We start from the raw sequence: 26852 nt of genomic DNA, 5'->3' as shown, positions 1-26852 counted from the left end.
GACATCCTTTTATTTCATAATAATAATAATGAACTTTATTCATTTAGCACCTTTCCTACAAGAAATGTGGCACAAAGTGCTTTACAACAAGAGGACTATAAGCACTGAGTGCCTCACATTAAAATTAACATCATAAAATCATAGAATTGTAAAACCATAAATCATACAACCATATAAAATACAATATTTTAAAAGAGTTGCAGCAGTGTGTAGTGTAAAAAGAAAGAGGTTCAGACCTGTATCAGGAAAGTCAGAGCTGAACATATTCGGTTTTAGCTTTACTTTTAAGCTGGCTTCCCTGATATATATAAGTAGTGTGTTCCATAGTGTTGTGGCATAATTGACAAAGGCTGCATCCCAGATCTTCTTCCAGCTGTTACTGGGAACCTCCAGTAAACCAGCAGCAGATGATCGCAGTGTTCTTGGAGGCAGATAGTTAACCAGGGAATTAGGAGTGTAGCTTGGTCTGAGCCCATTTAGGGTTTTGTATACATGGACGAAGACCTTAAAATCAATTCTAAATGTAACAGGAAGCTCTCAGTTTTGGTTAATAGCTGAGCTGCAGAGTTTTGAATGAGCTGAAGTATCTCAGTAGTGTTTTTTGGGAAGCCAGTAACATTAGTCGAGGCAGCTTGAAATAAAGGCATGATTTCTGATCAATGATCAATTTCTCTGCATCTTTTTCATTCAGAAATGGTCGTACTTTAGCTATGTTTCTGAGGTGGAAAAATTATGTTTTCTTCACCTTGTCAATGTGGGACTTGAAGCTTAGATCTGAATCTAGAATCACACCAAGACTTGTCACGTCAGATTTAATCCAGGGAGTTAAATTCTCCAGATTATTAAACAGCACTTCTCTTTATGTTTCAGGACCAACATGCAGGATTTCAGTTTTGTCTTCATTTAACTTAAAGAAATTATTGCTCATCCATTTATCTATTGCCAAAAGACTGGTAGTAATGGAGTTTATGGCTGCAGCATCGCTTGGCTCAGCGGACGTACAGTTGCATGTCATCAGCATAACCATAGAAATGTATGTACACTGAGAATAATAATGGATCAAGGCAGCTCCCTTGTGCAACCCCAAAACAGATGTCATGTTTTTCAGACACATGATCTCCAAGACTGACTACGAGTTGCATGAAAAAAATATTGACAACAAAATGTACAGCGATAGCTCTGTTCCTTATGCCCTGACGAGTAAAGACAAGATGAAAAAGTTGGCTCTGTTTGGGTGGGGATCACGGTAACATCTCAAAACATTGGTTGTTTTCCTTTTTAACCAATCACATGAGCAATTGGTCTGCATTGCTCCCTTAACATATTGTTAAATTTAACAGAGCCAAGTTCGCGGCAAATATCTACTCTGTCTAAAAGATGATTCATGTTTTTTTGTTACGACTCATAAACAGACACTTACACATTCGGCAAACATTTCCCATAATTCAGAATTAATTCTAGCTCCATATATAGTGTATAAATGTTGTTTCTCTCTTTTCTAACTGCTGATTTAGTAAATCAGAGTTCTACTGAGTGAAAATGACGTAATTTAGCAGAACATCTCAGTAACATCAGCAATATAAAGTAAAAGTAATGAATAATTTAAGGCACTTGTATGCTATGAAAGAAGTACGGTATGTCAGTAACACATTCTCAGCCTAGATGACTAAACACATAATTCAAAGTTTCTTCTCAGTGGAATTTCTTTACAGCCAGAGAAAATATCCTCCAGCAAAATCCAAAACAGTATCAAGAAACTATTTCAGAAACACTGACTAAAGTTAGACTGAAGTTAAACTCCACTGACTAAATCTTAACTAAAACAAATCAAAAATGACTCGGGCATTTCCCTATTGACCTAGGTGTGTGTGATTCATACCATGTCTGCATATGATTGCCCCCCTTTCCACTCCCCTGCCACTCAGCTGTCACATTAGTGTTGTTGTTATGTACCTGAGTACACTTGTGTCATCATCTATGTGACATTTATGTCGTGCTACAGTGTAATAAAGTGTGCTGCAGACAGACCGTCAGCAGGGACCGGTGGATCAGCAAGGCAGAGCTCTGCCCCTGAATGGAGGGCAGCAGCAAGGAGCTCTCCGCCTCCCACCAGAGGTCAGTCTGCAGGTCAAGGGCAGCAGCAAAGCCATAAATGGGTCTTTCTGAGGTGGGCTGCTGCTCGTATATAGAGGCACCAGTATTGAATTGAGACTGTTTCATAACAGGTTAAAAACTCCTTGTAGTCATGTTAAATAACCGTCCACTGCCATGTTTTGGTACGGTCGTGTTCACATCTTACCAAGGTACACATGAACCATACTCAAGACCATATTTTCAAGTGAACCCAAGTACTGATTGTAATGTGCCCAGGTACAGTACACAGTGCTCACACTAGTCAAACAAACTGGACTTTGGGAAGTGAAGTGTACTCGAATCCAGGCCCTGATACTTAAGCCCCCTAAAATGTGACTTTGAAACAATTCAATTATCAGTAAGCGACTAAGGCTAAAACTAAATTCAAAATTCTTGTCACTGATGTCACCCTTTGATGGCAGTATATGGCACAGAGGAGTTGTCTGTGTAGGTTTTGACAGTACTTGTAAGAAAAATGACTTTGGTGGCTATCCCCTGTTCTTTCATGTAGCACCATCATTAGGTCAAATTTTCAATTTGTCAAATTCTTGCCTGCAAAACTGAGGACATCAGCCTCAGCTGTGCTTTCTGTGTAGTGCTAATTAGCAGATGTTAGCATGCTAACATGCTAAACTATGATGCTGAACATCGTAAACATTATACATATTTATCAGCATGTCAGCAATGTCATTTTAGCATTTTAGCATTTGACTATGCAGATGAGTTGCTGGTCCAACACTGCCTTGAACGGTTACTCTGTTTGTGCTACCATGTGACTTTTGCTTTAAAAGTGTTGGTTCAGATTCACCAAAGTCACACAATAGCACACACAGTATCACAAACTAACTACCTGATTGAAGTGGCGGTAGACCAGCAGCTCCTGGTGTTCAGTGAACTAAAATGACTGTTTGTCAGTGGAGTCTGGGTGCTTTGACGAGAATATAGGTGAGAAACTGAAGCCATTAACGGCTTCCCCCGTCGGAATAGGCTGTCTGACGGAAAGGTAAAATGGTGAAAATACTCTCAATATAGCGTACACTTAAACTGATGTGTTATTTTTTAGGTGGAACTTTCTTTGGATGGCTAAAATACATGTTGTTGTTGCTCACCCGTCTGTAGCAGTAGATTGATTTAGCTTGTTTATCTTGTTTCATACTCGGTTCAGGGTATCAGGTTGAAAGGTGCGCAGTGAAACCTCCAAGGTAAAAGCTACATCAGATGGCCGTGGCCCTGCTGGCAACACTGATTCAAGGCTTTAAATTGAAAGTCATGACCATGTTGATCTTCACAGCCCGCTGTCAGCAATGAAGAGATTACAGTCACATTAATTGCTGTGTCCTCTCTGCCAGAGTCTTTTTTAGTTTCTTGGAGAGTCTGATTAGTATTCTCTCTGCATGACGAGCTGGTGGTGGTCACACTGTGCCAGAGTTTTCTCTCTCTCTGTCTCTTTTCTCTCACTCCTCTCTACATCTCTTTTACTCTGTATTTTTTCCTCTCTGTCTCTTTTCTCTCACACCTCTCCCTTCTCTCTCTCTCTGTGCTTCCTCACATTCCCTCTCTCTCACACACACACATTTGGAGACAAAAGGAAAAATAACAGGAGTCGTGCCCTATCACCATCAACCTTTCATTGAGCTGAACTGCACTGAATATGGTATTTGCCCTTAACCTGCTGGTCACTAATTGCGTCTGTGAGCTCCAGAGCTGCGGTTTTTAGTGTTTTGCTGCGGAGGCTGATACATTTTAAAGTAAAACATTAAAAATTAATACCAATCCTACACAACGGTAATAATGACTATAAAACCCCAAACTTGGAGCCCATTACTGTCTGCCATTTAGCGTTTGTTTTCTATTCGCTTGTGTAGACTCATCCCCCATTTTCTCTCAAGTTTTAAATGCCAGATTCCCTCTGCACTGCAGTCCCTGTCTCTGTTAACTCCGTTGGCCCCCGGAGGGCTGCAGACACACACCTCTGTGACACACACATGTCCCCAGCAGCTTCATTTCACCTGCCAATGATGAGCTGCACCGGGAGGGCAAAATGTGTGGGAGGTTCACACCACTTCCTCTGCAGCCAGTTCCACCTCCAGCTAGGGCTAGGCAACACCTCAGAATGAATGAAAAACAGTACAGATACTTGTTATTATCAATTAAAAGCGGCTAATATACAACAAGTTCTCCAAATTACACAACAGAATACGTTGTTTGTCTGTGCTCTTTAGATCAGTGGTTCCCAAATGGTGGGTCACGGTCCAAATGTGGAGTCAGTGAACAAGTTAATGGAGACGATGACTTGTAACTCCTGAGTCAGTAAAAAGAATCTTAGGTTTCAAACTCTTCGTTCATGACCATGACTGGTACATCACTATTTAACAGAGACAGCAAGCTAACTCAACAACATGGCCAAACTGTGTGGAACTTGAACTAATGACTAATGAGAAATCTTGACCCTGTGGCTGGACCAGTTGGGAACCACTGCTCTAAAACGTCATGGAGGCATTTTCTAATCTGACACCCCTCAACATTTTATGATGTGACAACCTAATGGTAAAGATTTGTCGAAGTCAAGACCTTTGAAACATTGATTATCTGTAGGTATTATGTTGCTGCCATAGTCTCTGTGGCCACTAGAGTTGTCACTTGATCATAAGCATGTGTTGTTCTGGGGCGGTTGATGAAATGTCTTGGTAGGACAGTGTCCTAATGAACTATCATGTAGGGGAGAGGGGTGAGTGCATCAGTTATCGGCAACTTATGACTACATTTTCATCATCACAAACTGATTTTCCAATCATCTGTTCTCTATTAATTACTTCATTACGGGCATGTTAGAACATACATTTTTTATTAAGTAATATACAAGAAGAAGTGCATGAGGCTGCAGGTCGAGTGCCAAAGATAATCAACTCAAGTGTAATGCCTTTTAAGTTTGCTCATTGTTGTAACATTAAATTTAACACTTTTCATGGACCTGTAGACACTCTAGGCCCGTTTCCACTGAAGAAGTTCTTGGTACTATTTGGGGGGCAGGAACTACTACAGGAACGTCCTCTCGCTCGGCCCTCTCAACTGCTGTGTCTCCACTGAGAGAGCGGAGTAGGAGGAAGGTTCCTGTAAAGTTACCAGGCTCTGTATGTGACGTAATCGTTGGGCGACCATTTTGACCGGGGCGACGTAGGGGTGTAGGGACGCCGTTAGCCGTTAGCGGTTACTGTAATAACTCCGGCCACGGTCCGTGAAAAAATTTTTTTTTCCAGCAGATGTCTTAGTTACAACATGATTGAGGTAACTGGAGTAGTTTCATGTCGTATCCGACAACGGGAGGCTTTTAACAGATGACGTCCTGATGTTAGCTTTGCTGCTGCTGTTAGCTGTCCCTGTCAGCTGATGCTTTCTAGACATCGTGATTTCCCAAAACTGAATAAATACCACACATAGCAACAAAAAACTGCTTTGCTAGTTCAATCATGTTGTAACTAAGATATCTGGTGGAAAAAATATTTTTTTCACGGACCATTTATTGAGTTATTACAGACACCACTAACAGCTAACGGTTAGCCCAGCTAATCTATGATAACCATGTTATTAATTACAAAACATCCCGCCTTGAGTATATCCAATCAGCACCAAGTAATCCCCAAGCCCCAGCCAGGAGTTTCTCGGGCCGTTCTGAGTACCTACCCTGAGGCAGGGACTTGTTTAGCCCCTGTAAAAGTTCCAGAACTCTGTCCTTCGGGGGTGGTTCCTGCGGTGGAGACACGCACCAACGGCCCCGGCCCCATATAATTACCCCGAAGTTCCTGCGGTGGAAACAGGCCTCCTGTCTATGTTTTCATTTTTTGTCCGACCACTGAAATAAGGGTCTGTTGACATTGTGTGACATTGTGTTGCTTTGGTGGCGTACCTGTGATTTTGTTGAGTTAACAGCTTGGTCAGACAGTAGGTTACGATATCAGCTGATGTCATATAAGCATACCTGGAGGTTTGTGATGAAGTATCCAAGCTTCTTTCCCTCGCCTTTATCCTCCTCTGATGACCTTTTGTAATATATCTCAAACGTTATTTGTGGAAATATGTTCCTCTTTGTGGTGCAAAGTTTTAACAGCAAGCTTTTAACGGTTTAGAGCACCTGAAAAGCAGAGTGATACCTGCATAGATAACAGTCCCAGTGATGCTGTACTGTATATCAGCACTCATGGAATACTTCCTGTCCAATTGAAGGACTTGGTCGGGACTGACTGTTGTATAATGGTAAATAAAACATAATTGTCTGAGTTGGCAAGGTCTTCACTGGCGCTCAACAGCAGCAAAAGATTAAAGAAGATTGATGCTAGTATCAATAAACAAGACTCAGTATTGATACTTTAGGCATCGATCTGCTCAGTCCTGCCCTGACCAAACAGGAGTCATTAGTGAAGGGACAATGGCTAACGCAGCCAGTTGTGTTTGTTGGGAATTGAACTGAGGGTCTTTGATCTTTACTTTTGCACCAGTCATGTGCCCCACTATAACATTTTAGTGTGTTTATGTGACATCCATGTAATTATAAAGGACTTTGGCAACAGCAAACAACTGAAGACGAATCCTCCAAAATCATTTAAAGACTGATTTTGAAACCCTTCCTTTCATATACAACAACATGAGCAGTGTCTGTTTACTAGAGCCTTTGTGTTGTGTTCATTATAACTACAGCTGCACCGAGTTACCTGCTGACTGTCTTACCAAGTAATGCATTAGAACATGAAGGGTCATCCGTCATTTTGTTCAAGACTCACTGCTTAATTTTGTTAAAGTGTCCCAGATCCTCAGGTTTCTGTCCACTCTCACTGTGAGGTAAATTCAGTTTGGAAAATATCTGACATCATCTGAGGTGAGAATCCAACTGAAGCAAAACATTTTAGAAATAAAACTCCATGTGGAAATAACATGCTGGCAGAAAGCAGGTCAGAGAAATTCAACTTCAAACACGCAGGTTACACTTATTATTCATGTCATAGATAGATCTGCCACTAATAGGATGCTTGTGAAATTATACATTATGAAGTCCAGTGATTTGAATGGTTGTGTCATTTTAATTACAGATGATGAGAAAATAAATGTGACACCAATTACCCACTTCAGGCTTCATTTTTAATCAAATTTCAAGTGTTTAATAAGTCAGGAAATGGGGTCCTCTTTTCTCTTTGCAATCCAAAACACAGAGCTGAGTGAGAATCCTTCACAGATGATGAGCTGTTTTAAGACAAAGAGATATGACCACTCCATTGTCTCTCTGTCATAGTCCAATTTTAGTTCTTTATGTGGCCAGACAGACTTACTCTCTCAGCATCCCCAGCGTAAAAGACAAATGTACTACCTTTCACTTGTGGCTTTGTGGGTTTTCCCTCCATACCATGACCTTTATTGAATGCCACTCCGTCTCTTTGTTCCACGGAAAAATGCAGGTCAATGACATCTGCCGTCCACTAATGTCTGTTCGATGTTTTCTAACAACACAGTGAGGTATAATAAGACTATAAATGCACTCTTATTTTAACCTTTTGTATTTCTTTGCTGTCACACCAGGTCTTTCAGGCCCGACTTCGTCTTGGTGCGCCAGCACGCCTTCAGCATGGCCCAGAATGAGGACTTTAGGAACTTGATCATCGGCCTGCAGTATGCTGGCATCCCCTCAGTCAACTCTCTGGACTCCATCTATAACCTCTGCGACAAACCCTGGGCTGTAAGCAATTTCAGCAAAACCAATTTACACCTACAGCAACCTGCAAAGTATTTTTTCCACCATAGTGTACATTACATCAATGTGGAGAGATGTGTTTAACAGAGCCTGCAGCTGTTAGTTCATTTCTAATCAAGATAGTTTGGCGGATTTATTTTTTGTGACTTTTTGTAGAACCATGCACAGTTTAAAAACACTTTGGTATTTATTATTACCATATGAATAATATGACTGTCATGTATCATATTACTGTTAGAAGACTTGTTACACACATTATTAACTCTCTGTTATTGTTCTCTCTCCTTCCATTGTCATCGTCTCCACCAGTTCTCCCAGCTGATCAATAATCAGAAGCGGCTGGGTTCAGATAAGATTCCTCTCATTGATCAGACTTTCTACCCCAACTACAAAGACATGGTAAGATTTTCTCATTGCATATTGTCAATAACCCCCCAGCAATTACACAACTTCTACCCCTCAACAAATGACAAAATGTTTCCATTAATGATTTAGATATTTATATTACTGTGCTCAACTATTTGTGTCATGGTGGTGAAACATTCTCTAAAAGCAGGAGACAGTGTTGTCTGCCAGTTACTGTAAGTTTTAGAATATAACTCGTCAAATAAAACATAATATTTTATTTTGAATTATTTCCAAAATGACATTTAACATATTTTAGCTTAATTACTTTCACGTTTGGTATATACAAGTGATTGCCACAAAGCTGAGAATACGCTTTTATGAGTAAAAGCACGAGTCATGTTACCTTACTGAGAATTTTTTTAAACATAATATAAATCTACTGCTGAAACTCCAATTCCTTAAATTGAATTTATTACAGTTACTATGTCATACTTTCATGTTTTCTTGTCTCACACTCCATGAGATGAATTTTTTTTACACAAATGTGTGGAGGTCACTAAAAGGTTGAGTAGGATAAATATAAAATGAGTACAAAATAATATAAAATATTTGGGCTGGAGGGGAAAAATCAATAGTATCCCATATTATGCATGGCAATATTGTATTGATACACATACGCCAAGTATCAACTTTCTAATTCTATAAATTATTAATAATCTGAATTTAAAACAAACTTTTGGTAGCCTACTAGAATAGTAAAATTACTTGTTTTTTCTTTTGGGAACATAATCTGCAGTTGAATAAATTCGCAATAAATGTTATTACAATACTCAGCATATTGCAAAACATTTAAAAGTGTTTTGATAATATTATATCATGAGGCCTCTGGTGATTCCCACCCCTATGAAATGCAGTATCTTACTGTATATTACACTCATGAGAGAGGTGAACTTGTTTATTTTCTTTATGCAGTTTACTTACTATGTTCACTTAAGTGTTTATGAGGTATATTATAGAGGTGAAGTACTTATATTCTCTGCTCTGTAAATCTTTTTAGTTACTCCTCTGGCTTTTTAGAGATATTCTGTACCAGCTCTCACTGAGGTACCGAAAACTGTTGTTTTCTAACATTTTGGTTGCTGAAGAGAAGAAAAAAAGAGTCAGTGTGACACTATTCCATTGAGATATTTTATATACAATCTTTTTTGGTACATGGAAATAGAAAACTCTATATAGACAGAAACAGAGACATAAATACAAACCCAAACAATTCTTTCAGTATAAAACAAACATGAAATTGTTTGATAATGCTTCACTAAAGCCATACAGTTATTATGCGTTGTTAACCGTAACAGTCATGTAAGTCTAAATTAATTATTAATATATTTCAGAATCGTAAGTTTCAAATATGTCAGCCAAATAAGGAAGTATTTCTTTTCATATAACTGGGCTGTCTATGCAGCAGAAAGATGCAGATACTTTTGACATTGTTGCTATGTGACACGAGAAAACTGAGGAAGAGGGCTGTGGCGCTCGCTTTTGCTCAAGAGGTAGAAAATCTACAACTACCAGAATGCACTGTGCAGCAACGGATCAATAAATGCTCTGTTGGGTGGGTAAAGTAATGTGAGTTTCCTGTCCAAAAGCAATATGGCGGCCAACTGTTAAACAATCTTTTAATACAGTTAAACAGTGAGTTAAAATATGTTTCTGAAAACATTTGAGAAATGTGCAACACTTTGACAGAATCTTGGTTCAAATTTAATGAGCTCTGTGTAGTTTTACCCTTTCGTCTCAGTTTCAGCCACGTTTACACAATACAGGAAACAAAATGGCGCCCACTTCCTGTTTACAAATTCTAATATTCAGCCAAACTGTGCACTGAAATGTGTTTCTGAAGACATTTTAGGTGTAACAGAATCCTGGATTATACTCCATCAGCACTGCCTAGTTTAATCAGATCAAATCAGATCAATTGTTTGATCGGAGTTTGCTTTCCAGTCTCTTAATCTGCTTGTATCCTTTCACTGCTAATGCGGAAGTGCAATCTGTAGCTCCAGCAACAGCCACAGAGCCAGACAAAAAAAACAAACACATCATCTGGTGGATTTTAACTGAGAGATGAACAGGGAGATCTGGGCTCTGGCGAAATGGATGGAAGTTTATCACAGTTCATTTACACACACTACTCACATTGTTATGATTATCATTATGAAAGTTACTGTTAGAACAAAAAGCTGGTTTAAAATTTAAATTTAAATGTTTTACTGTTGAATGTGACCCTAATATTATCTGTGAATAGTTTCTCGTACATGAAGATAACAATAATGCATTTTAATCTGTATGACTTCAGTGAAGTGATCCAGTAACAAGACAGGGGTCAATTCAGATTTGGGTCTTTTAATAAACTTTAAGTCATTATATATTAAATAATGCCTATAAAACAACTATTAAATCACTAATAACAGCTCATTTATCAGTTATTTCTCTCTTTGCTGGCTGGTTAACATCTTGTGCCAAAGTTTTTACTACTTTTTTCTTTAACCTGGAACATTGAGGAGAATCCACTTCCTGTTTTTACAGAGTTACAAAAAAAACAACTGTGAATTGAACCGTGTCCTGTTACATCATTTCCTCTAAGGAGAGGTGGCTTGGCTTCTACAGGTGGCAGTGCTGTTGTTAAAGCGCTGGATTAGATTTTTGGCACAGAACCGAGAAAACTACACACACGAATCCACAAGATCACAACCGCTACGCTATAAGACAAGATCCGGGTTAGCCTTTAAAATGTTAATTCTTACTCAAGTACAATATTTACATTCTCAGCAATTTGAGAGTATAAACTGTGATGATTTAGATGTACAAGAATTATGGTCATGTATAATTAATGTGTCAATTTTTGTCAAAATGTAATTACTTGGGGAATGTCTGGTGTTGATTTGCTCTCTATATATATATATACAGTGCATTTTCATTTGCTTGGGACCAGAGTACAAAATTAGCATCATCCACCAGCCAAATGCTTGTAAAATATGCAAGTGGCTGCTAGATTTGCTTCCCTCGCCAGCCCAAAAAAACACTGATTATCTATTGAGTAGCTGATAAAATTTGAACATTCACTAGCCACTTGGCTGGCGGACAACAAAGCTAATTTTGCACCCTGCATGGGACAGTTATTCGATACTATTTAAAGGTAAAAATTCAACACCAGAATATGTGGGGGAAATGTGTCAGTGCTGCAGTCTACCTGCAAAAATTTTGTGCACATAGGATTTGTTTACAGTATGTACCAGATTGTGGCAGAAGCTGGCACTAGTTTCCTCCTATTGTTTGACAGCAAACGTCCAACTTCCTACTACTGTCAGTAAATGCATAACCTAAATTACTTTCGTGGGTTATGCGTGAACAAATACGAGGTCTTGAGTATTCGTCAGAGTTATGCATTTACCACCAGGGCATCAGAAATGAAGAAAAGATTCACTCCTGGGTGAATAATGTGCAGTGGAAGGTCTGCTGCTATTATTCTGTGGAAAACAGCAAGTGAAGTGGAAATGTGTGAGAGCGAGAAATGGAGGAATGCTGAAAGCCCCTGCAGTTTACAAAGATTTTCCTAGCATTGCTGTAGCAACCACCTGAGCTCTGCTAAAAGAAGCTCGGCGTTGAATTAAACCCCCTCAAGCGTAAAAAATCTGCCAATTTTTCAGTGAAATCAGTTGCTACTTTGTGCACCAAATTTGAGCTACATGAACAAAAGCAGGAGATGTTTCTTGGGACTTTGCAGGAGAGAAATGGAGTAAGATGAATATCAGAATTTACAGGTCAAGGGTCAGACATATCCAGGAAGTCTTTCTCCGGTGGGGGTCCACCTCGGTACCAGCTACAGGTTGTGTCAGAGCGGCGGATGCAGGCGTACTGCCGAGCCTGCTCCCCGTTTAGGCTGTTATCCAGCAGCCAGTCAGTCCACAAGCACTCGTTTTCTCCTGTAGACGCACACGGGACTGTGTAACAGGTGTTGATCTGTGGATACAAGAGTTTTTGAGTCATCAGTTTGCTCACTCACTGATCTTATAATATGCTGCTGAATTGCCTCCAATAGTGTTATAAATAAGAGTTTTGTTGGGGTGGAAGTTGGAATGTGTCTTCAGACACATGATGCTTGACTGGAAACAAACCAACCTGTTCTGGCTTTTCATTTCAGTACAAAAGACTTTCAAATGTGCTGCTCAGCCTCTTCTCATCCCCAGGTAGTCAAATACAGACACTTTGTCTCACATTGCGGCATTTTATAGTAACACACAGGGCACCTTTTAGTATCTGCATGTGACGCACAGCTGAAACACGTTGTAGTTAGATTAAGGCAACAAACTGCTTGGTTAGGTGTAGAAAAAATGTTTGTTACGTAACACTAACATGACATGACAGTGAGTGAAGTCATTGCACAACAACTGTTTGTACATTATGTAAATAGACCTGCACTTGTATAGAGCCTTTCTAGTCTTCCCCTTAAAGCACTTTTTACACTACGAGACACATTCAGCCATTCAGCCACACACACATTCACACACTGGTGGCTGAGGCTACCATACATAGTGCCACCTGCTACTCTGTTTTAACACACTCACACACCGATGGAACAGCCATCGAGAGCAATTTGGGTTCCGGTATCTTGCTCAAGGATACTCTGACATGCGGACTGCAGGAGCAAGGGATCGAAGCACTGATCTTCCGATTAGTGGCCGACCCGCTCTAACTTCTGAGCCACAGCCGCCCAACTAATGTTACGTTAAAACAATACTGACTTTTGATTTCACACAGGACACAAACTGCAGTCTCCTGGGTGAAAGTCTTGTTTTCTTTGACCCATCCACCTCCCCTCCTATGCAGACTTTCTCACTTTTTATACTACATCAGTCGCTTTCAGCGTCAAGTATTTCTGCAAATGGGTTTACACTGGAGTTAGTTGAAAACCTGGCGTGTCTCATAAAGATGGTAGTGGTTGCCTTTGGCGTCAATATCAAATGCTGAGGAGCATGACAAAGTGTCTGTATTTGACGACCTGGGGATAAGAACAGGCTGAAGAAAAACTATATATTTGAAAGTCTATTGCACTGAAATGGAAAAAAAAATATCAGAATATTTTCTAAAATGTGTCTTGCCTCTCAGGACCTACACTGTTTCAGATAAATACAAAAGTACAAAACACACCATTGAACCAAACAACAGAACCATACTACAAATGCTACATATCACATCTGACACAATGAGACATGGATGCAGTGTAAACAAATTTAATCGCTCTCATTTAAATTCAGTGTTTGACCCAGGTACGCTGAGGCCTACTGAGAACCCACACTCTGATTTAGTAGTCTGACAGACTAAAGGAACAAAAGAGTTCTTTAATCTGCTCAGTCTTGCCTGTGGGGCTCTAAATGTTCTGTGTGATGGCAATGCTGATATTCTTCAAATAAAATGTGAGAGGGGCCAGAGACAACATTCTTTTAGTATACGCACTTTGAAAACTTAACTCACTGACAGGATGGGAAAAGTGACCTATTGTCTTCCTGCCGCTTTGTTTCCTGAGGCATCTCTAAGGCAGATAGATGAGTGGGACACAGATAAATATGCATGACTAGAGAACGAACAGTCCTTACTCACTCTGCATTCACAGCCCATCTGGTATCTGTAGTTGAGATTCTTCTTCTGCGACAGTGATAAGTTGTCCCAGGACTCTACCAGGTCACATTGGCCGATAGAAATTCTCCCATCACTCCACATACTTCCTGTTTAGTGACATCACAACAACAACATTTAAAAGGCTCATCTTGCATGAAGCAAAAACATTTTATAATGCTGTATTTAACAGCCTCAGGGGATTATCATTTCATAACAAACATTAGTTCACAGCTGTTCACGGCTAATAGAACTCGGCTTGAGTGATATAACTGTGACTGCCAAAAATATGGCCAATAATTTACTTTGTTTACAAAACATCTGCTTGTTAGAAGACAGAAATACATATCTGCTTTCTTCCTGGTACCCCTTTTCCACCAAAATTACCATGTATATGCTGGTTCTTTAGATGTGGTGAAACACACTAAAATACGGGATAGACTTCTGTCCCCCTGCCAACAGATGAGTGTGCCTTTTTTTCTGGTGTGTCACAGTAAGTAAATGGTAGAAAGCAGCATGGAGGTCAGTGCAAATGCCACTGTAGTTACTTCTTTTTTACATCTGTTACTTATTCAGTCTCTTTCAAATGCAGCGCCAACGATGTTCAAGAGTCACAGAAGTTACTGGCCGTCGCACCTGAAAAGTGCCGAAAATTAGCGCATCCATCCGGGTGTCATGTTTCCATCACTGCTGATCAGAGCTGGAGCAAATAAATACCAGTGACTAATGTCATTTTTCCCGACAGTGAATGCTGATTGAAACCCTCCCAATAAAGACAATAGCCAGATGTGACTAGACTTTTTAGTCCAGTGGGAAAGGAGCTTAAGAGTTACAAGAAAAGATGGATACCACTTTCAAGTCCATGTACCACTACTACTTTCCCACCTCCAGTAGCCAAGTATGCCTTTTTTTTCTGGTGTGTCACGTTTGACGTCATGACTGCACCAGAAAACAGGTTAGTAAACAGTAGAGAGCAGCATGGAGGTCAGTTAAAATATCACAGTAGTTTTAAATCTGTTACTGAACTGTTGCACCTGAAAATTGGCGAAAAGTAGCGCATCCATCCGGGTTTCATGTTTCCATCACTGCTCATCAGAGACAGAGCCGATAAATACCTGTGACTACTGTCATTTGTCCTGACAGGGAATGCCGATTGTAACCGTTCCCACTAAAGACCAAGCTAGATGTTAGCTGGCTTTTTTTTCCAGTGGGAAAAGGGCTGAAGAGTTACATGAGAAGATGGATACCACTCTTAAGTCTGGCCTGGTTCTTGATTTTTGTTCAGATTAAACAACAGAGATATAACATTTAAATTAAAGAGCTCTAGCGACCCTGTTTTGTCAATTTTGTTACATTTGGACAGAGCCAGGTTAGCTGTTTCTCTCTGTTTCCATTCTGTATGCAAAGCTAAGCTAACCAGCTGCTGCCTGTAGCCTCATATTTAATGTACAGACGGCACGTGGTATTTGATGATACTGATGTTCTCATCTAACACTTAGCAAGAAAGCAAATGAGTGTATATTTCCCAAAATATCTTCTAAGTATTACATTTGGGACAAAACAATCATCCTACCGCTATCCCTGCATATTTCTACTGAAACTGATGTACCACTTTATTACTTTACATAGCCCATCCTTTGTCAGACTGTCTGTACAATATTAAAGCAAACCACTGCGTACTGTACCTGAGAGCAGATAGCCTGCTTTGTTGTTGGAGTCCAGTTTGACTCCACACAGTGAGGAAAAGACTGGGGTGTACACATACTGGATGTCCTTGGCCTTATCAAATCCTTTGAACATCTGAACACAGAGACACACAGGGAGAAGAGAGTGGAGAGGAAAAATGAGGGAATAAGCCTGGCCTAATATAAAATAAACACACCATAGACAAAAACTTCTATATTTCTCAAAAGTATAGCATATATTTAAAGGTTCAGTATGCACTCAGGCGAGTTAACGAGTCTCATTCGCAGGTCATCAAATACCGATGACCTTGGGTTGGTAGTTGGGCCGAACCGCTAACACAAAGCGTTGGAAAACAGCAAAACTGTCTTTCTCCAGAATTGCCTACTGAACATTTAATGCCTCAAACAGATTTGAAGTCAACTCCAAATTGTAGAAATAAAACTGGCTGCAAATCAAACAAATAGAAATTTTGATTATTTCGCAGACAGTTCTGCTGAGTATTCATTATTAACACCATATGGTGAAATGGAGACGGACATTTGGACCATTTAAACTAGACTGTTTCTTGTGTGCTTGAGTGTTCCCAACTGCAGACTAATCAGAGTGTGTTTACTTTTCCCCGCAGACAATATGTAGCCAATACCCACATAAATAATAAATCTATCCACACAGCGGCATAAGCAGTAAAAATGATGTTATGTCTGCACCGCCAGCAGCAGCTGGTGCTGCTGTCCAGAGATCTCACCTTGATCATTTTGATTTCATATTGGATCATCTTCATGTAAGGTGAGGAGCTGTTGCTAGGCGACACAATCTTCTCTCCGGAGATCTTTGCCCTTATCACTGTCGGGAAAAGAAGGGGAAAAAAACAGAAATAAAGGAGGATTAAGATTAATTGAAATGCCAAATAAATGCGAGAGGAGAGATAAGAAGGTGATTTACATGCCTGAGACAATGGCAACACTCTGAATTATGTTTATGATCAAGTTAGAAGGTTTTCCCTTTTCTCTAGTTCATAGATAGATAGATAGATAGACGTCTTTCTTCCTGTCCCCCCTCCTTTTCTCTCACTTTGCCTGTCACTCGTCTTCCTTCCTGCACAGACAGTGTAGCTGTCCCTCTCAGTAGTGATACAGGATGTGTCCCTCCTCTCCTCTGGGAGGGAAATCACAACCCACATGGAATAACAAGTAGCTCTCTGCTTGCACACTCCCATTAACTGACTCCACACACACACACACACACACACACACACACACACACACACAGTCACGCACATTTATGCATACAGTAGATTACATACCACCCACACACAAACTCAAGCCAAACCACGTCTGGCATAGAAGTGTCCTCACATTACTTTATGGTGAATCAGGCAGAGGGGTACAGTATCAGGATAATTGGTCTGTGGTTCTCAACAGGAAGGTAACCCTGAAGTCGTATAATTTTACAACCTGTCATTTAGAGACAAAACACTCGTTGCCTTTTAAATATTATTAATGTTGTACGTTTTACTCACACAGACCACAACATGCCGTTCACACTGTGCCAAATCAAACAGCGTTATTCCAGACATCATTGCTACAGAACCACTTTTTTTTCTCCTGCCATCGAACCCATACAAATCTGCAGTTTTATTAGACATCTGCATGACTCATTATGTTAACTGCCAAATTAATCCCTCTGTCAAACATTTCCTTTGAACTAATAACACTGCCGTAGCTCAATCAATCAAACATAATTAAATTTATTATTATAGCTTTCTCTCAGTTTGTCAAAAAGTCCTACAAAGTGACTTTGAACATAGCAGACAACTGCATTAACTATTATCTTACATTAACAGAGAAGCAGTGGCACCACAGTACAATGCAGACTGTAAACACTGCGTACTTATCAAACAGCATCATATACTCAAAACTGTGGTAAGACTGTAGTAAAACCAAAAATACGACAGCAACAGCAAAAGTGTAAGGCGTTGATTAAATGGTGTGTTTGTCTGCTTTAACGCAAGCACATACTTAGCTTGTGTCAACCACGGACCTTATTCCAGGCAAAAACCCATTTAAAAAACACATTGACTTCAAGATGAAGGGACTGAGAATGCTAAAATGCTAACTCATTTCTGGGTGTTAGGACTGATTCCTGCACCACTCTATTGTGGATGTGCTTTTTTAAACGTAACCTCTAAAAGACTTTCACGTTTTGTACTACGACATGAAATATGTCTGTAAACACCCCACTTGTGAGTTTTGATGCCTTTATGTGTCTTAAAAAAGTTGGTTGCAAACGAGTGGCAAAATTAGACTACAGAACATCATCACACCAAACATGGATTTACAGCCTCGTTGTGATGGTGACGTTGCCTCAGATCTTAGTTCTGCAATAATCCAAAATCCAATGGAAAAATATCATAAGCTTTTTGCTGAAGAAACCAGAGTGATGCTAACTTCCATGTTGGCCTACAAATAAACATCCCTGCACCTCTCTATCGGAGTTGGTCCTGCAAGCTACTATTTAGGATAACCTCAGCAGCTCTGTTCTGCTTATGGGGTTTGCACCAGACTTCAATATGACGTTAAATTAAATTTTGGTTGGAATGAAAATCAATTTGACGATATTTTAAATGACCAACAATGTTATAATTTCACGTTGTGTGGTGAAGTTTTACAGTCATTGGATTTTGTTCTCCATACCTTATGACTAAATGTTGTTCTACGTCAAAATGACTTCGGCATTAGATGTTTGAAAAACATTGGATTTTGGTTACTTAACAACATACCTTAAAACCAACCAAATAACAACGTCATCTGTCGTTGGTAGTCTACGTCAAACTGACGGTGGCAATATACTTTGCCCTTACATTGAGTTTTGGTCACCCGATGTCACAACTGAAATTCATCCAAATATGAGCGTCTACGCCAGCTGGGTACCCTCGAGCAAATCCAGGCTAACTTGTTATCTGAGATAGCATTACGTTCAGCAAACAGATTGGTTAAGATTAGTCCTCAACGAAAATGCTATTTCTTGTATATGGTCCAAATTTGAACATTCTGTTTAAATATGGACATAAAAGCATAAATCTAATCTCTGTCTTGCTCATTAAAGTACGTAAGCTGAGCAGCTGAACAGTACAGCCCTACGCTGAAATACAAAAACACATCATGTATGCAGCCTTCAACTGCATACTAAAGACAACTTTACAAGTACACTGGAAACATTACACAGTCAGCCAGACTGTGCTCGTGCAGATAATGTTTACTTAATTAGCTAGCTAGAAATGATAAGCTTACTTTTGTCCACCACTGTAAGACATCAAGGACCCATTGCTTCAAAAACGTAGTAAAAATTGTAAACTGCATTATGTGCTGTGCGAGAAAGGAAAGCTTGAGTTGAAAGCTTGAAACATCTCACTCTTAACTTGTGAAATACAACAGCTTGGTCTTTGGCCTTACGCTTAAAACGAGGGACGCCTCTAACGACAGTTTTCACAAGAAATGTAGGTTTTGCCACTAAAATTACTTTAGGTTTAAACAATAAAATTACATGGTTAGGTTTAGAAAAACAATCATGGTATGTCGCATGACGACAATGTATACACTTGACATACTCCAGTAACTCAAGTTGACTTTGGGTGTCACACAGGACATGTACTGTATAGTGGTCCAGTGTTTGACCCATCAACTGTCTCTCACTCCCACCCTGCTTGGACTTTCTTACTTTCTACTACGGTATTGCCACAGATATGATTAAATTTCAGTCAGTTGGAAGTCTGATGAGTCTCTTACAGGCTGCTGTGTTTGACGCCCTGGGAATGAGAACAGGTTGAAAATCAACAACATAAATGTTATGTACTTAAATGTCTTATTGCTTGACCTGGTGAGCGATAACAGTAAGCTGTCTGTACAGCTCATTAACTCTGCTGTACAACTGTCATTCCTTGTCTTCCACATTGATATCTCTAAAAGAAAGAAAACAGTCTCCTGTAGCGGCACCAGAGTGAGAAGGAAAAAGAGAAGGGAAGAAACAGATGGGCAGAAGCAGAGCGATTGACCTTGGTATAACCATGAAGGAAAGGAAAAGCTACAGTATAAAAGACGGAGAGAATGTGTGACCCAGCACCCCTCCTAACCCTCACCCTCTCACACAGCTACGCAAACCACCCCCTTGTTTTTGCTTTTCGCCTCATCACATAACTACACCACAGAGCTCAGTGTGTTCTGTGAAATTGGTTCAAGAGAAGAAGAGACTTTCTTCTCAGTTGAACACACAAGTAGATAAAAAGGCAGGCGGGCAAACAAACATACAGACAGAAAGTTAATGAGAACTTGTGTGAGGTGTCATACTTTAATCAGAGTGCATCGCATCGCCCACAACAAGACAGCTGGTCCAAGGACGTTTACTTTATAGAAAATGTCAGGGAGCACAAGATGCTATCTTAGTATAACATCCTTATTTTTCAAACTTACATTGCATGGCCTAATTTAAAGCATGAAGCTCAAATAAAGCATGGCAGTATATCTGAAAACATTAGACCTGCACCCGTCAGTAGATTAATACTGTATTGTTGTAGATGAGACAATACAAGTGAAGTAGAAATCATCTTGAGGTTACTAAAAATTTAACAAAGGAGGGTTGGAAGCAGTACACACTAGATGGAAACGTCTACTGACCTATGGCATATCAGAAACAAGCAGATATAAAATGCAGCAAGCACGTGGATGCGGTATGATATTTTACAACACATTTTACAGTGTCTGACCTCACAAGGACACACCTGCCTGTAAAGTCACCTACACACATGTAGAAAAAAGCTAATTTCTGTATTTTATTCCTGCAACACTCTGTTGTGACCAAGAAATGTACAGAGCAAAACATTTTAAAGCTGAAAGATAAACCTGTCACCTTGTAATAAACTTTATCTCTGGAGTACAAACTTTGTAATAGAGACGTTGTTATAAAAATTACCTTGAGATATCCAAGGCATTTGTTCTGCAATTTGTTGTTACTTTTTGACCCACATATACACCAGTACCATTTATCTTTGGCCAGAGTTTCCAAACTAGTTCTGTTTGAGCCCTAATACTTACCTATACCCTCCTAAGACCCTGTTGCCTCATATGAGGACATCACATTTTGGGTTTACTTGACCTTTTACTTCATTCTACTTAACTTAGACCTGTTGTCCTCGTTCATGAGCACTTTTTCTCCCATCTAGTGGTGGTAACATTACAGTGATCCATGTAAAATTAAGATGGCTGCCATCTCTGCCAACTCAGTCTGCAGCTCATCCTGACACTTAGGTGGACAAGGTATATAATGTTTGATTTATAATGTTAGTAGTTTGATATGACAACCAATGTGACTAATTTCAGTAACAGTAACAAGCTCATCTTGTTTGAGGACATTAGGACCGTATTACCGTTGACAGTGTTTCGTTTTTTATACTTATCAGGTCCTACTGATCCCAAATAGTGCAGAGAAATTAAAAATGCATACCAAACAAAAGTACAGGTATCAGGAGGATATATAAACCCAGCCAATGTCACAGTCTAGCTTCACTAAAGGAATATTGTTACTTTTACTTAAGTAAAAGAATATCTGAATACTCACACCACTGGTTAAGGGTATTGTATTGTTTTTATAGGCCAATGTCACATCTTCTATTGAGCAGTGAAGCATCAGCACACCCACATCCTCAACTGCTATTACACCGCTGAATAAGGCTGTCATGGTCACCACACAGACGTAAACTGTACCAACGATGACCATCATAATATTGCGCTCTTTGTTCAGCGCAGCTCTTTGATCTGCACTTCCTTTGGCAACAAGAAACATATCTGAAAGCAGATGAAGTGCTCTGGCAAATTAGCCATCCCATTTAAATCTTCCCTTTTACCAGTATAATGGGTCTATGTGGCCTGTTAATGGTAAGCAATCAAATAGGGATCAAATACTTGGCAGTCTGAGTACTGGCCATGTATCAGTGCAGCATGGAAGAGGACAGAAGTTGCTGTAGCCAATTAGCCAAGAATAGTACAATCATTTTTTATTACACTGAGATCAGTGGTTTTTAGTTGGATCACCTTCCATACGTAATAGTGTTTGGGCACTGATTGTATATTTTAGTGATATTTATTGTAGAAAATAGATGAAATAACTGAACAGCAAAACTCCTTTTATTCCAAGTTTGTTATCTCTTCCTAAAATGATTCTCGTGGCCCAGATTCTCTGAAATATTTACCCCCCACCTGGACGTCTTTGAACTGCGCAGTCTAGGTTACCCACTCAATTCAGTTGCTGCAGCTGTGTTATGAACAGGAATAAGGACAGGCACGTCTGCAGTGTTAAAGTGGCTGTGCATCTGCCTCACAGCTACATAACCAAAGAGAAATATTGCAAACTTGTACCATGAGAACTGATGTAGTAAGTAACTTCCCCCCTCCCTGATGAATCGGCACCCTTGTCATGCTCACAAAGCTGGACTGTCAGTGGGCTTTCACACTGATATTGTTAGTATGCAGACCATTAGACCAAGCCTATAGACATGGAAATGAAGTGGGGAGAGAGAGGGAAAGAAAAAGAGAGAGATGGAGTAGGCTGTGTTGGCATGGCTTGGCCTCCGTCCAACACACACACACTCACACTCATACACACAATCCCAAATACACAAACACAGGCCAGGGAATCGTCCAAGGTTTGTCCAGATGGGATATTGCTCAGATGTACAGCTTTATTCAAAGGGCTCATCGACTCTGACAACGCTGTCAGGTCAACTAAAGGCCACCACTGGCCTATGCCTAGAAAACAACCGGGACAGTGTAAAACAGATGCCACTGAATGAAAAGTTTTCTTAGACACACTTAGTGTAAGTGAGGGATTTTCTTTATTTGTTATTCATGGGTCTAAAAAGTTGCAGCATTCCTAAAAGGGACCAAAGAGTCTTGAATCCATTCAGCAGTGGACTCATACATTTAATACTAAACGCAGACTTGAGCACTGAGCGTACCCTGAGGAAATGGGATCCAATTATATAAGAACCTGTGGTTAACTGATCATTTGTAAAGTCCCACCCCCTAGTTACTGTTGCTATGCCTGTCAAGCTTTCTGCTCCTGCACAGTGTGCGAATTCTAGCATTGTGAAGGCATGGCCCACCCCACTCTGCATCTGGATTGGGAGCCCAGTCTAGCTCCAAAGTTGTCAAAATCCGGCGTTTCGGCAGTGACTTGCGGCATCAGAAACCAACGAAAGAAGGCTTCCTTAAACGTTGGACATGATACGTGGCCGGTTGCATTTATAGTTTAATGGTGCCCTGTGGCGTCAGGGGGAACGCGTAGGAACAAGGACGAAAGTTATGTGGCAAAAGTCCGAGTGGGGTAGGCGGGAGTGGTGGTGGATGGGTCCAACACTGACTTTCACCCCAGAGAGTGGTGTTCGTGTCCCGTAAGATACTAAAGCCAAACCCTGTTATTTTTTCCTAAACCCAACGGTGTGTTTTTGTTGTTGAAGGGGGAAAAAAGTCAATTTGCAGTGCTGTACCGATGTAGTGCATTTATTTTGAAAGAGACACTATGTAAACGTTAAATTTCCTGTTAAAACAGAGGTGTATTTTGAAAGAAAAGAACTTGACGTGGTGTCCCAGAACATTAACAACCAAAGCACTCAGGGTACCTTGCACATTGTATGTGGATGTGAAAAGTCCATGACCAAAACGTCAATATGTGAAGAGGTCAGAGTGAGAATGTGTTGGGATTGACCCTAACCAATTCAACCAACAAAGGCAACAAGTACTAGCCAATCAGAGGGAGAATAGGGTGGGTTATGCCTTCACTATCCTGGGATTTAAATATTTCAAACAGTGCATATGAAGTTTAAAATGTTAATGGCGGCAGACTTAACACTAGAATTTTTTTTAAACAGCAGATACACAACCTTGATTAGACGTAGACAGAAACAGCCTCTAAATTCTAGCCGGTAACCACTGAATTTACCAGCTGAAAACTATCACTTGCATATTTGACTGTAGCTAGCTAGCTAACTAATTATGATTAGCTCCATCACACCTGCATGATATGCTAAAAAGACTGAGCAGCATTTTTTTTTTTACTGCAAAGTAGAAGTGGTTAGCCCTGGTATTACATGCAGTGCTGTATGTTAGGGGGAAAATTAAACTTTAAATTGTTTAAAGCTAAATCTTACAAATTAGCACCCCTGCCAGTGAGGTTAGGTTTAGGAAAAGAATCATGGTTGGGCATTATCATGTAATGTAACCAATAACCAAATGAAGTGATGACTTCATTTGCCAAGCCATCTCTGGGGACACAGACCCCAGTCTCCTGGGTCAAAGTCCTGTGTTTGTTTGACCCCTCCGTCACTCAAACATTCCTCTGTACACAGACTTTGTTGCTCTTTATAATATGTGACCTGATTTACTCCTCCACTCCCGTCATGTTACAGAGGACAGCCTGCAGTGCATAAGTCATGTGATCGCAGCTTCTTGACTCAAGATTACAGGGGTTATAAATTAATTATAGTGCATTCATTTTTGTGCGTATAAAACGAAATGCAAATGAAAACAGCCTGACTTGGACAAGACAAAAGTTATGATGGTTATGAGATTTTGAGGCCTATTTAATGCATCTCTATGTTGGGAAACAAATGTGCTGAGGTTCCTGAAGTGTGTGTGTCCTCAGATCAGGACAGAGCTGCTAACATTATACTAATCTCTCATAGCAGCATCCAAAAACAACTCCCTGACTAAATACTACACAGCAGATGACTTAGTCCTAAATGAGGCTTTTTCTAGTGTAACCTGTAATCCCACAAAATTATGTAGTTAGTTGATGATATGTTGCTTGGCTTTGGAGGTAATGTTAGTAAATTAGTTAGCCAAATGTGCTAATGTTTGAGGCTCACTTCGGAGCAGAAACACACAGTTTAATCTTTTCTTTAAACTTTTGCTCCTGTGTTTTTGGTTAGGAAAGAATAAAATAAAAAATTACAACTCTCCAATCTCACATTCCCATACACACGTGGAGAAGTAGTTACAGTTGCTAAACTATGATTGGACAAATAAGGGAGGGGTTTAGAAAACAGTCAAGTGGAATCCATTTTGATTGGGTCCAGTGGTTCACAAACTGAGAAAAAGTGGTTCAACATGTCACGTCTGCATTGCTTCATAACACTTTTGTTTCAATAGTTCAGTATTTTTTTGGGTTCTAATGTTACCCGAGAGAACGAAGGACCAAAACATGGTTATAAACCTGGACCCAGTGCTAAACCAGCGTAGACTTGAAAGTCAAGATTGAGACCTGGTTCAGGTCTGTTTCAGTCTAACTCATCGGGCAAAGTCAGGCCTGTATGAAAACCTCAGATTGTTCATTTCAAGAACAGAGAATGATCGTACAGTCATCTCGGTCTTTGATGACACACTTCATATGTAAAACTCTGTCCTAAAACCACTGCCCCACATACTTTCATTGTGTTCTCATAACCCAGATCTAATTTGGCGTTATGGCGGTTTTGAAAACAGGTCTCAGCCTCCATCTTATCCTGACTATTTTTTTTTCTTTTGAGACACATTTTCAGACCCTCTCTTAACCTGAAGGAAGAAACAGACCAATTAGAAGACTAAAATCCTTTTAAAAGCAGTTTACTCGTCTACTTTCTCTTTCTCTGTGTCCTTCTCCTCTGCTGGAGTGTAACCTTTGACAGAAGCACATACTCCAGCTTTCCACAGTCTGGAGCCAAGTACTCAAAGTCAGAGCAGAGTGTTGGTTTTGGCCTGTGCTTAAACAAGAAAGAACTGGATGATGGGAGGAGGAGGGGGGGTGTCAGACAGAGAGACAGGCAGACAACATGACAGACAGACAGACAGATAGAAAGTAGGCCGGGGCCACTTGGTGTTGGCTGTTTTTTTAGGGTTTGTTTTTAAGTGATTAAGAGCAAGAAGACTCAATTATGTAACGAGGAAAAAACAGATACCAGGCTGCCCTGTTTTCAGATAATAACACAAGAGCTGGTAAGTAACACAAAGGCCAGTCGGGAAACAACTACATGTGTGCATGTAATTCTCATGAATGTCGTTCACTTGTAGTTACCAATAATTGATGCTCTAACAGTCCACCACACTTATATTTTATATTGCCTTACTATATATATTGCTATAAATCAACATTTCTTTCACTTAACCCACAAGAAAAGCTTAATCCCGAGGCTCTATCGATTAGTTGTCACAGTAGGTTTTAACTGTGGATTGGATTTTTTTTTTTCCTCTTGGAAAATCCAATTAAGTTGATCAATAAGCCAAATCATCAATCAGTCAGTTCATAGGGGAGGGCCATTCCTCCATTTTTAAACTCATACACTCCCTTTGTGTTATTGCTCCATCTTAAGAACTTACAATCAGATTTCAGCTTTTTCAAACAGAACCGAAATAGGTCTCCAGTTATTAACTCACCGATCTCAGCGCTGCAGAAAAGCTGCTGCGGGTGTGCCGGGTTGCAGCTGCATCCCTCCACAACTTCCTCCATGCCTGCACCAAGCAAAAGGAGCACCCAGAGCCCCAGACACGCACTCCGCTTCTGGGACATGGCCATGATGACTCTGGCTGCCACTGACTGCTCCACCACTCGACGAACACTGGGCAACCTCTCCTGATCCTGTTAAGTTCCGCGGGAAAGGCAAATCAGACAACAGCGTGGGAAGGATGAGACAGAAGAGTCGAAGTGGTGGGATGAGCTCTGCTGAGCTGAAAGGCAGCTGTGGATAGAAATGTTTTCATAAGTTTAAAGTACACGTCTGAATTCAAGCTGGAGCAAAATAACTTGAGTTGAAGGGAAGTGCTGCTGCCACTGCTCTCCCTCTTTCTCCGTCTCTCTCCCTCTCCCCTCTCTGTAGACAACACACTGAGAAACTTACAATAGTTGGATCCCCTCACACTCTGGTCTTGAATGCTGAGAGGGTCGCACACAGGGAGCCTCTTATGTACTCAACAATTTAGGGACAGCCTCCTCAAATGCAGGAGGAAAAAAAAAAAACTACCATCCTTTGCCTCTTCTTGTCCCCTCTTTTGATGTCCTCCCTCTTCTCCCATTGGCTGCCGTAGGTGTATTCATGCAGTTAGTCATGAAAATTATGACTGTTTAAAGTTGGACAGGGTGGTGAGGCAGAAATTAAATATGACCTTTAAAAACAATGCTCTTAAAATAACTTGTGCAGGTTTTTTGTTCATGATTAATGTTCTTTTCAGATTCAGCTTATGTGATCATTGGTGCAGCA

General features: G+C 40.2%; 2 protein-coding genes across 2 annotated transcripts in view; one reads left to right on the top strand and one right to left on the bottom strand.

Annotated features, from left to right (window-relative positions):
• syn2b (synapsin IIb) overlaps positions 1-26852 on the top strand; it is a 147263-nt gene that overhangs the window by 89705 nt on the left and 30706 nt on the right. The window contains exons 4-5 of the mRNA XM_033625947.2: positions 7699-7855; positions 8180-8269. Coding sequence (XP_033481838.2) covers positions 7699-7855; positions 8180-8269 — 247 coding nt within the window. The remainder of the gene's footprint in view (positions 1-7698; positions 7856-8179; positions 8270-26852) is intronic.
• On the bottom strand, positions 9385-26473 carry LOC117256502 (metalloproteinase inhibitor 4-like). Its single transcript, XM_033625948.2, has 5 exons — positions 26032-26473; positions 16320-16417; positions 15574-15688; positions 13874-13998; positions 9385-12235 (listed from the first exon to the last, which is right to left on the bottom strand). The coding sequence occupies exons 1-5, from the start codon at positions 26168-26170 to the stop codon at positions 12038-12040; spliced, it is 675 nt and encodes a 224-aa protein (XP_033481839.1). The 5' UTR covers positions 26171-26473; the 3' UTR covers positions 9385-12037.

Source organism: Epinephelus lanceolatus, chromosome 1 (genome assembly GCF_041903045.1).
Source record: "Epinephelus lanceolatus isolate andai-2023 chromosome 1, ASM4190304v1, whole genome shotgun sequence".
In the NCBI taxonomy this organism is placed as follows: Eukaryota; Metazoa; Chordata; class Actinopteri; order Perciformes; family Serranidae; genus Epinephelus; species Epinephelus lanceolatus.
Note: the sequence above shows the minus strand (reverse complement) of the source record. Positions and strands in the feature narration are given on the sequence as shown.

Excerpts from the sequence above, each read along its gene's own strand:
- LOC117256502 (XM_033625948.2), bottom strand. The coding sequence starts at position 26,170 with ATGGCCATGTCCCAGAAGCGGAGTGCGTGTCTGGGGCTCTGGGTGCTC. Across the intron at positions 16,418-26,031 it reads TTTCTGCAGCGCTGAGATCG|TGATAAGGGCAAAGATCTCC; the intron begins GTGAGTTAATAA and ends TTTTCCCGACAG. Across the intron at positions 12,236-13,873 it reads AGATGGGCTGTGAATGCAGA|ATCAACACCTGTTACACAGT; the intron begins GTGAGTAAGGAC and ends TTGTATCCACAG.